At 40.3% G+C, this 11,387-nt stretch overlaps 2 protein-coding genes across 2 annotated transcripts; one reads left to right on the top strand and one right to left on the bottom strand.

Annotated features, from left to right (window-relative positions):
• Positions 1-510: 510 nt before the first annotated feature.
• LOC117949677 (protein C19orf12 homolog) lies at positions 511-4,558 on the bottom strand. The gene is made up of 3 exons (XM_034880203.1): positions 4,458-4,558; positions 2,112-2,286; positions 511-822 (listed from the first exon to the last, which is right to left on the bottom strand). Exons 2-3 carry the CDS (start codon positions 2,269-2,271, stop codon positions 557-559), a joined length of 426 nt encoding a protein of 141 aa, XP_034736094.1. The 5' UTR covers positions 2,272-2,286; positions 4,458-4,558; the 3' UTR covers positions 511-556.
• Positions 4,559-5,746: 1,188 nt separating this feature from the next.
• Positions 5,747-11,116, top strand: si:ch211-260e23.9 (tumor protein p53-inducible nuclear protein 2). Its single transcript, XM_034880074.1, has 4 exons — positions 5,747-6,002; positions 8,487-8,630; positions 8,765-8,912; positions 10,392-11,116. The coding sequence occupies exons 2-4, from the start codon at positions 8,507-8,509 to the stop codon at positions 10,618-10,620; spliced, it is 501 nt and encodes a 166-aa protein (XP_034735965.1). The 5' UTR covers positions 5,747-6,002; positions 8,487-8,506; the 3' UTR covers positions 10,621-11,116.
• Positions 11,117-11,387: the final 271 nt, after the last annotated feature.

Raw genomic sequence — 11,387 nt, 5'->3', positions numbered from 1 at the left:
AAGTAAACTGCCCCCCCCCCCACACATCATCACATACCCTTCTACACCTTATGCCTCCTATATTTTAAGGAAGAACATTTATTCATTCACAAAGAAAATTCTTAAAGGTTGGATTTTACAATTTTTTTAAATTAAGGCATTAAGATCAATTTCCAAGAGATGTTTTTTTTAGTCGTCTTTTTAAATCAACCTTGGTGTGTAAACCTATTCAAGTCACTGTATAATAGTTCATAATTTGTAGAGGATTTAAATTTAGTATTTATAATCTGAATCTGCCAAATAAATATCGCAGAGTAGCAGTGGTAAATATGTAGTATGACAGTACCTTAAAATTTGTACTTAGTACCTGAGTACAGGAACTTGGTTACATTCCACTTCCGTTGTTAGACACTCTGAAAATAGCAAAGGCTATCTTCTCCATTTGCCCCAGTTGAGAAAGTGAAACATCCATGGTTCAGTTTGTCCAATGAAGTACAGAAACCTGTTGCAGAGGACTCCGGTTGTGTTTAGCAGGCCTGACCATCCTAAAAAAAAAAAGTCTGTGTGGAACTAGAACTCAGTCTTGATAGCGCACCTCTGCTTTGAGTTCCTGTGTGATGTAGTTGACCAGTGCGGCAGTGACCTGCTGCTGCAGAGTGGCGTTGCCCATCACCAGGGCGATGAGCTGGGCCGCGTCCATCCAGTTCAGGTTCCCCAGGACGGTCTGGATGTGGTTGTAGAGCTTCTGTTGCTCGGCGGGGGGCATCTCCATCAGGATCTGAGGCAGAGGCCGGAACTGGCCGCTGGTCAGCCAGCTGCCCAGCAGACCGCCTACTGCCCCCCCTGGTGGAGATAACGGGTCAGATACACAAACATCTCTCACATCTCTGCGGTGTCATTGCAGCCGGGGAATGACTCCAACAACACTGTAGCACCACTTTCTACCTATACATAGTATAGTTTAAAAGGTACAGTTTCCTAACACTGTGTGCATTTCTCTGTGGATTGATACTTTAACAGTAATTATGCCGCACCTAGACCTAGTTTATTATTAAAAAAAGGCCCGGAAATCTCCCTTTTTACAGTGTGGGACCTTAAGTCAAAGTTTAAGTCTGGTGATATTTGTTATATTTGTTATATTTTGAATGCTAACAAAGCCCGTGAAAATCCAGTCCAACAGTGAATTGAGCCTAGGCTGGATTTTCACGGGTTTAGTCAAGATTTTAGTCAAGATTTTCACGGGTTTAGTCAAGATTTTAGTCAAGATTTTCACGGGTTTAGTCAAAGCCTGAAATAGCTTCTTCCTCATAGAGCTCGACTGTTGTCCAAAAACTATTGAAACCTATCAGTGAGCCGCCCTGATGCATGGTCTAACGTTACTTTATCACCATGGACACACGCAGGAAGTTTGACATGCCAAACATCCTCAGAAAATACAGCCGCTGTTGAGCCCTCTTTACCAGCTGTGTGGTGTTAAGTCTCAAAGTGAGGTCTTCACTTATTTCCCAGGTATTTGAAGCTGCTCCCCGCTCTACTTCGAGCTCCCTGATGTACAGTGGCCAATCTCCTCTTCTTCCTCTTTTCCACTATCATAGCCACTAGGTGGTAAACATAGTGGAGCATTTGGCAGCCACACAATTCCGACCCAGTGATCATTCCCACTTTCTCTCACCGTTGCCTGTCTTCTGTTGTCCTATCTAATAAAGGCCGGACATTCCCAAAAAATAATCTTAAAAAAAAAAAAAGCAAGGCCATAGCTGGTATTCTCAGTCTTTAGAACAATCCTTATCAGTCTAAATGGATTGTGTTGTCCTACCAATAGTCGCAAACCAAAGATTGTGAATTAAAATGACGATTGAAGACATAGAAAAGCAGCAAATCCTTGTTGATTCATTTTCTACCAATCGATGACTAAACAGTGAATAAGATTGAAGCCGTGGTGGTTATACACATTTGTATTATTCAAATCTTAAAACATCTGTAAATAATAGCCTACTCAGAGTTTAGTACTTTTCTTCAAGGTGTGGATACCCTAGACATCTCCAAGCCCACAGTCAGTGCAGGCGGCTGTAGAGTCAGATATACTGTACAAAAGTAAGAATCGGTAGATTTGTCCGAGTATTTCTACTCACCAACAGCAATACCTGGAGGTCCACCAAGTAACCCGCCTACGAAGGCAGTTCCTCCTGCCACCACGGCTCCTTTGGTGGAGTTTTTCACGGCCACCTTGATCTGATCGTGAGCTGATAATTCACAGCACAGACGAATGACATCATCTATCGGTGGAGCCATCCCTGAGTGGAGACCCTGGCATCATAGGAAAGAAAACAGTGTGGTGTCTTACCTAAAGTATCTTTAAGCCATGGGTCAGATCAGTGGAAGACCACATATTGCCCTTTAGTTGTTTTTTTTTCTCAGTTTATTTTATTTATCAGGGATCATGTACAATTGTAAACTGAAATGTTACCATTGAATGCATTGTACCAGAGTTAGCCACATGCTAAATGTACATCTGCAGACCCCGTTGAAGCGCGGAATTCATTTTTTTTAATGAGATTTGACGGAGTTAGCATGACAGCATCTACTGAAACACCCAACCTAGTCTAGTCGTGTCATTTGGCAATCATGATATCTAAGAAGAGATTTTGGGGCCCTCTACAAGACGGGGCCACACAATTAGTAGGTAATGCAAGACCCACATTAGTTCATACTGTTCTTTAGTGGTGCAAATCTAACACAAAGCCTGTGAGCCTGGGGCTGAGTCCAACAGTTCTGTAACTTTGGAGTAGGGCTGCACAATAAATCGCAATGTTATTGAAATCGCAACATGGACTAGCGCTATATCCAAATTGCAGAGGGGCGCAATAGTTGTTAATGGCAAGATATGTGTGAAACCATTCTGAATGAAGTATTGTGGTGCTGCAGCGACGTCCTGGTCTACAGATCCTATCCTACAGAATACAGAAAACATCTTTGCTTGGTGCGAAAATCACACTATAACCTAATATTGTCAATATTGCAATGGCAACATATTTAAAATAATTGCAATTACAGATTTTCCTCATATCGTGCAGCCCCACTTTGGAGTCAAAGAAATGATGTTTGCCATCACCAGGCAATGCATACATGCTGTATATGATTGTTTTTTTGTCCTGGGAGACCCACATCCCTGAGAACTTGAATAATACAACATTAGAGAGAATAAACAAAAGATGTATCACCATTGCACACAGCCGACATTAGCACCTTTAAGTCTTAACATTTCTTTGAGTGATTTTTTTAAAACTCTATAATTTTCTGTGAGTGTTTTTTTTGGTTGTTTAAGCTACTGGATGCCTAAAATGGCCTCGATATGTCTAAAGTAGGCTACCTACCTACCTACCCATCCACCTATTTATTTATTTACCTACCTACCTACCTACCTACCTACCTATCTTGGGTGTCAGTCCTCAGGGAGTTGTGTTGGGAACCGGAGGGTTGCTGGTTCAAGTACCTATACCGACCAACGTATGGTGGTGTGGGCATGTAGCTGGAGAGGTGTCAGTTCACCTCCTGGGTACTGCCAATGTGCTCTTGAGCAAGGCACCAAATTGGGTGCCTTTCCATGGGCAGCCCCCCCCCCACTCTGACATCTCTCCATAAGTGCATGTGTGTGTGTAATTCAGGCCTGTGTGTAATGTGTATAATAACAGAGTGTAAATTGTAATTTGTGGCTTATAAGTATGCATTATTATTATCTATCTATCTATCTATCTATCTATCTATCTATCTATCACGTAGGCTACATGACTGGTTTAGCCAACGTAATGTATTTATTGAATGTCAGGACTAAGCTAGTTTCACTTTTACTATGTTCAACTTCACCTAAACAGCACAAAACAACAAATAAAAGTATTTAAATGCTTCTCCCTACATTAAAAATAAACAACTGCAATTGGAAAAAAATGTAATGTATTTGAACGAATCTTGACCTTTATTTTAATTACGTAATGCTTATTTTACACACTGCAGGTACACCGAATTACGTGGCGGCTGTCAATCAATTCTTAAAATACCTCGGGTCAAATTATAGGTGGCAACAGCCAACATTAGTTAATGAAAACTAAATAGACCTCGGTTTTTATATGGAGTTTGGTTTGAGAGTATGGAGTTGTTCAATGGTCGAGTAGCTGCTCTTAACTGACTGGTAGCTATAAACTGACGTAGTATACAAACTGTGGGCATAATAAGCTATTATACTATTTTTGTATTTTTCAAAGAGAACGTTTCGAGAGTAATGAAGACAGGTTAAATCCTCAACGATGTGACACCACGTTTAGTTTCTATTTTAACACCGAACAAAACACGACTTCAAGCACCGAGGGACTCATTTCTTCATCTCTATTTTAGTAAAGATATAAGGGATATGACAGCTGCCCGTGCCAACAGCCTCCCCTCAAAAAGAACTTAAAAAGTACTTAAAAAAGTACTAAAATTACCTTCAGTCCTGTCCTACCCGTGAAAAGCAAAGCGGTAGTTTTTGCTTGTCGCGTGCGTTCGGCTTTTCTCAAACTGATATGGATGTGACGCGCGTGGAGCGAGGACCAAGGACCCGGATTGGCTATCGCCCCACTTCCTGTATCAGAGACTAAATAACATACAGTCAGGCCATTAATAGGATTTTCAACCAAAAATAATCAATGTCAATATGTTTTAAAGCCACAAACCATAACTACTTTAGATAAAACATGTCATGTGTCTGAGAGAGTACTTTCTATCCTCCTTCCTATCTGCAGTAAAGTCAACACAAACACAAGTCAATTTAACCCTTAGGGGTGACAAAAACTTGTTAAAATAAGTCACTCAAAAAATTTGAAAAATGTGACAAATAACATTGAAAAATGTGACAAATGTTGGAAAAGGCTTAAAAACGCAGGACAAAATATCAACAAAAATGTATATTTTTTAAATGCTGAAAAAAGTGACCAACAAATCGGAAAAATCACCAAATTTGAAAAGGATTTGTTAAAAAAAAGTGACAAATGTTGGAAAAAACTTAAAAAACGCAGGAAAAAATATCAACAAAAATACTTTTATTTTAAATGCTGGAAAATTGACCAAAAAATTGAAAAAATCGCTTAAGGTGACAAAAACCTGTTAACAAAAGTGACAAAAAATTGGAAAAATGTGACAAAAAACATCAGAAAAAGTGACAAATTTTGGAAAAATCGCCAAAGGTGACAAAAACTTGTCAAAAAAGTGAAAAGTGACAACAACAAAAACTCAGAACAAGTGACAAAAATAATTGCTAAAAATCTTTAAAAATATAATAAAAGTGACAAAAAATTTACAAAAAAATCAAAAGGTGTAGGAAAATCATCCCCAAGGAGATTTAAAGCATCCAGTAGCAAGACAGCCATGACCCAACAGACACATATATCACATCACATTTCACACATATAAGAATAAAAATAAAAATCACCCTTTTTCAGAAATACAATGACCATAATAAGGTGAGATACTATGGTAGACTGTGTGCAATGGTGAACAGTGCAGTAGATCATGATTAAATATTAACTGACTATAAACTATAACCTATAAACAGACTGATAAGAACAATATGTAACAGGGAATAAGTTATAAGATGTAGGTGCTGGGGGGACTGATAGAGACAGGCTCATGCTAAAAAGTCAATTTCTTGTTGTTTCGAAGTTACTCTACTGTTCTTATAGCCATATCTCATCCATTCACTCTGAGTTATAGCTTGAGGAAGACAGATATGAATACACAAATATCATTTCTCTCCTAAAAGCTATGCAGAAGGAAAAGTGGATCTGGGTTGTGCACGTATGACGCAGTGACTGACGCACACCCGCTCCGCCCACGGCCCCGCCTCAGTGGGCGGGGCTTGGTGACGTTGCAGGACACAGGGAGGACTCGCCGATAAACAACTTAGAGATCAAAACAAACTCAGAAGAACAGCAAGAGAACGGGGATCCTTTACAACGACCACACCCAAAGACAATCAGACTTTATCTGGTCGGGTAAGTAAAAAAAAGAATAATAAATATGAGCCTTGGATCGCGTTTGTCTTTTGTTCTGTAAGAACAACATGGCTTTTGTGATGTCTTTGTAATGTATTCTATCCTGTACGGACACACACCAGTCCAAAAACCGTTACCTAATGGGAGCAGCTGTCATTACAAGAAATGAAGCAACACTTATGTCAGAGCACGCGCTCAGCTGTTTTCTGTGGATATCAGGTTATACATGCCTTGATGGGGGTGGTATTATATTCGGGGCAAACACACTGACAAGCAGGCAAGGCATCCACACACTTTAGAAAACACAGTTTATTATGGACACGTTTGTCTTAAACAACACCAGCAGACATCTACTAAATAATGCTATATTATGGCCATATAATACATTTTGAGATATAGCTGAGGAGGTAAATGAGGGTCTATTGTTGGCTGCATGAAAAAAAATCTTTCTGATCAGCATATATAAGGATTAGATAAGACAATATGGACTCTTCACACACTGTTGGCATGGGATGAGGTCAATAATCTTATGATCACCTCGTTGACTACTTGTATTTGTTGTGGCTGCATGATTTTGTTCAGTTTTAGTGCAATATTAAGAGATTATTAAGAGATATTAAGAGAGATTAAGAGAGATTAAGAGAAAATATATTGGCCCAAGACTGGCATTGGAACCTTTACCAGCTGGAACTAACACACACACATACAGTCAGCTGCAGTGGAAGAAATGTGAACCACACAGATGTTATAACACTGCTCAGTGTAATTTCAGCCTCCTGTACCATCGTGTTCCCTCAGACATGTCTGCCCTCTGCGCCACAGCAGCGTCACAACTCAGCTGGTTTCTGAGCTTGCGCAATGGAATCAGTTGTTGTTGATGAAGAGCAAGCATGTGCTGTGTGTCCATGGAAGACTTTGGGGAGTGTTTATTGGGGCAGCCTCAAGAGGGAGCCACATGCATTGCTAATGTGCACACGAAAAACACTTTCGACACATGTTCTCACTTTGACATTTAGAGAATGGATTCCTTTGGGGTTATCAACTGACACGAAACATTCCAAACTACTGTGTCTCTGGTAGGGGTGTGACATTACATCGACCTGGATCAATGTACAGTGGCTTGCATACGTTTACACACACCAGGCTAAAGTTGTTAAAAAATAGAATTAAAAAAACATCTCTTGGAAATAGAACTTAATGCCTTAATTCAAAGAATTTAGGAAAATCCAACCAAGGACACACATTTTCTTTGTGAATGAATAATATATTGTTAATAAATAAATGTCCTTCCTTCAAATACAGAATTCACGAATAAACACATACTGTACACACATATGTTAAATTCCCATAGAGGTAGGCAGATTTTTTATGTTTAAAGGCCAGTTGTTTAATGGATCCAGGATACTATGCATCCTGATAAAGTTTGGAATTAACCCCCCCACACACACACACACATCATCACATACCCTTCACCATACATAGAGATAGGCATGGTGTTATTTCCGTTAGCTTAATAGCTGGTTTGATTTGCATTGAGAGATGATCTTATGGAAAGTTCCCCATGCCTATCTCTATTTCAAAGTGTAAATATTGATCATATTGTCTGTAGGATTAGCCAACTTTAGATTCCCACTTTATATTTTATTTGAGAAATAAATCAGTTTTTTGTCTTTTTTGAGTTGCTATCATTGTATCTGTGTTAAATGGGCCTATGACATTACCTCATATTGATCGCAGGCCCCTCAATTAAATCAAATAGACATTGTATCTTGACAGACTTTAAAGGTCCCATGGCATGACAATTTCACTTTATGAGGTTTTTTAACATTAATATGAGTTTCCCCCAGCCTGCCTGTGGTCCCCCAGTGGCTAGAAATGGGGATAAAAGTAAACCGAGCCCTGGGTATCCTGCCCTACCTTTGAGAAAATGAAAGCTCAGAAGGGCCGAGCTGGAATATTGCCCCTTATGAGGTCACAAGGGGCATGAAAATGGCAGAAATGGCAAATAGTAAGGAAAGGTCATTGTGGGAATGGCTCTAGTGGCTGTAATCATGCACCAAGGCTGAATTTTGGGAAAGAGACTATGTGGTATTAGGGGACCACTAAGGTCTATATAAAAGAGACTTCAGATACAGTATTAGGGGACCACTAAGGTCTAGATAAAAGAGACTTCAGATAGAGTAGTAGGGGACCACTAAGGTCTATATAAAGAGACTTTAGATAAAGTATTAGGGGACCACTAAGGTCTATAAAAGAGACTTCAGATACAGTATTAGGGGACCACTAAGTTCTATAAAAGAGACTTCAGATACAGTATTAGGGGACCACTAAGGTCTATATAAAAACATCAAAAGAGCAGCATGTCATGGGACCTTTAAGATATTACCAAATATCGTATCATTGTCCACAGAATCAATACTGTGATTAAACGTGGTCTTTTGGGCATTTTTTGTTATTTACCTGCTCGCTGCTGTTAATTTACAGATTGTAGTAGAGGCATAAAGATGATCGGAAAGATTCTTTCTCATCTGCTCGGGAACGGCGGGGAGGACTTTGAGGCAGCGGGGGACACTTACGAGGAGCTGATGGAGTTTGAGGAGGGAGGATGGGTGATTGTCAATCTCTCAGGTGAGAAAGAAACCCTGCCACAGGTGAACCAATACTGTACATTGACTACATATTTTCAAACGTTGGCTCAGTGAGGGTGCATCTTGGACTGGGATGAAAACTGGTCTGTGTGAACTGGGATGTTGTTTGTACAGGGAGCGGGTTGATAACAGCCCCTGAGGTGGATCCCCTGGAGAACCTGCTGATAGAGCACCCCAGCATGTCTGTCTACCAGATGAGATGCAGGATGAGTGGGGAGGAGGAGGAGATGGGCTCTGATGAAGATGAAGAGGACACCTCCAGGTTAGTTTCCAACCACACACTCCAGCTCACATGCATTCATCTTAAGGCTGATTTAAAGTTCTTGTCGAGGCTCCACGCAGAGTCGCCGTAGTCTACGTAGGTGGTCTAAAGTTTATACTTGCGTTGGTGTGTGCGTCATTCTCTTTAAGAGAATAGCAGGGCCTTCATGTGTGTGTGCATGGGGAGTTCAGAAAAAGAGTTAAACAGCTGTTAAAGAGCCCCGTTTGTACTCCTTTTCAGCATCATAGTTATACTCTTGGGGTCTACTAGAACAGGCTTACATGCATACATGTTCAAAAACCTAATATGTTTCCCATACTGCCCAGCTCGAAACACCTTCCTGAATTATTCTGTTTACACGAACACACTCGCTGGTGAAAACGTAAAAATAATTCAGCACGTTTCTTTTGTTAAGTTGGGAATGTCGTTTTGGGGCTTAAAAACACAAAAAAGAGAAACCACCTTCCAGAGTGGAAATCTTAAAAACGCTGCGTTCCCGTCTTGAGGTTAAAAATGCACTGTGTGTGTGCCATATGTGTGTGTGTGTGTGTGTGCCACGCATTGTTTGGAGCTATAACTCCATCTCCTGTCTGGCCAGACAAAATTGTCAGCTTTTGTTGTTTGCTTTACGCTACTAGGTTGAGTAGTAGTATAAGTATAGTCTACGTAGAAGGTCTCCGTCTGAAGTGCATACTACATTCAATTTTACACACTTTTGCGTCACCATATGCACATAGATTCCCCCCCCCCAAAAACGTTTGTCTGAACACGGAATAAAAAATGAGAACGCAACGCCACTTCTGCATTTTCTCTTCAGACCGTTTCCATCTAAACATAGCCTCAGTCTCTGGGAAAGGAAGCTCAATTTCGAGTGAATTTTTTTTTTGTACTTTATGTATCTATCATATACACAATTTACTATATAAAACACAAAAAGTTGGGAAAAATCCAAAAAAGCATATTAGGGTCTCTTTGAAAGTATTTTATGTCTTTTTTGATCAACGAATGCATTAAACACACAAGATATAACACATTAGTGATTTCCAGTCCTAAGCCAAGTTAACTGTCTTCTGACTTATATATATTTAATTCACATACATGAAAGCTGTATCTATCTTCTCCTGTAACCCTCAGCAAGACTATTCTAAAGAAGTCCCTAGTCCCTTCTAGGGAAGTCCCCAAGGAGGATAGGAATGAACTTTCACGCTTACCTCACAAAACAGGTTTAGAAATGTGTCCTCATTTTGTCCCACCCCTATTCGTAATACTGCAAATACAAAGGCTTTCCTCACTGGATCCTAGGCTCAATCACCTATGTGTTACATCATACTTAAAGGGAAATCTTTCAATTTTGAGATTTAACCCAAAACTTACCTTGTGAGAAATGAGGACCATCCCAAAGTTAACCCTTCATTAGTGGCTCTAAATCTTCAATAGTTTAGGTTAATTAGGATACATTCATCTCCTGTGTCTGTCCAGGCCTGTGGCAGTACGGCGGCACATATCGTGGCGTCTGGCTGCCTGGGGAATCCCTCTGCCCTGCAACGTCCATCTGCTGGCTGTGCAGAAGGCCAGAGCCCAGGCTGAGCAGCGGAAGCTGAGCCGCGGAGCCCTCCACAGGCACAACCTGGCTAAAATGCGATTCTCCCCTGCGGAGAAACGCTACGGCCACTTCAAGCAGCCCTGCCAGCGCCTCTCCAACTACTGAACAGGTGGGATGGGACTGTGAGAGTGTGTTTCAAGTTGCCTCTGCCATAGCTAAGTTGTGCAGCACAGTGCCTTGACTCTGAATTTACTCAGGTTTTTGTTTTTGCAATCTTTTCAACTCACACCGTTAACTCTGCTCTGCATATCCTCCAAGGCAAAGCATGTGCGATTCACCCGTTTCGGTGAGGTAAAATGATTGGACATCGGACAAATGATTCACACACAAGTGTTTATTTTGATTTGAATACAGGCAACCTTGACTGCTGCACCCCTCGCATCTGAAACCCTGAATCTCGATCTCCTCGTGAATCGGTCCCTCAGGTTGGAAAGCATTAGTAACGCACTGTTACTTTCAAATAAAAGCCTTTGTACATTAAGAAAAGAAACAGTTGAGTGGTTTAGATTGATTAGAGATTAGTAGGAATAGGGCTTATGGGAGATTGGAGGTGTGTGAAAGGTATTCTTAAAGTGTTTTTAGTGTGTAACTTTGATCCAAATCTCAAAACGTCAAACATGTAGAAACATTTGCTCAAAATGAGTTGACTATGATTTGTTTTTTTGGACTGATTATGCGTGATTTTATTCAGAATTTTTAATATCATGTGCCTGTGTAATAAAAGCTAATTTCATATCACGGTAACCTGTACAGTAGTTACGTCGTTTGAAAACATCTGTGAATTTCCTGAGATAAATGCTCCTTAAGAAATAATTACACAACCACTGGTAATGTTTTATATGGGGTCAACCATTTTGTACAAAATGTACACC

Source organism: Etheostoma cragini, chromosome 1 (assembly GCF_013103735.1).
Source record: "Etheostoma cragini isolate CJK2018 chromosome 1, CSU_Ecrag_1.0, whole genome shotgun sequence".
NCBI lineage: Eukaryota > Metazoa > Chordata > Actinopteri > Perciformes > Percidae > Etheostoma > Etheostoma cragini.
Note: the sequence above shows the minus strand (reverse complement) of the source record. Positions and strands in the feature narration are given on the sequence as shown.

What these genes read in the sequence shown, in the direction of transcription:
- LOC117949677 (XM_034880203.1), bottom strand. Translation starts at nt 2,271, where the DNA reads ATGGCTCCACCGATAGATGATGTCATTCGTCTGTGCTGTGAATTATCA. An exon ending in ACCTCCAGGTATTGCTGTTG is followed by an intron (nt 823 to 2,111) that starts GTGAGTAGAAAT and finishes TATCTCCACCAG; the next exon opens with GGGGGGCAGTAGGCGGTCTG.
- si:ch211-260e23.9 (XM_034880074.1), top strand. Translation starts at nt 8,507, where the DNA reads ATGATCGGAAAGATTCTTTCTCATCTGCTCGGGAACGGCGGGGAGGAC. An exon ending in GGTGATTGTCAATCTCTCAG is followed by an intron (nt 8,631 to 8,764) that starts GTGAGAAAGAAA and finishes TTGTTTGTACAG; the next exon opens with GGAGCGGGTTGATAACAGCC. An exon ending in GATGAAGAGGACACCTCCAG is followed by an intron (nt 8,913 to 10,391) that starts GTTAGTTTCCAA and finishes GTGTCTGTCCAG; the next exon opens with GCCTGTGGCAGTACGGCGGC.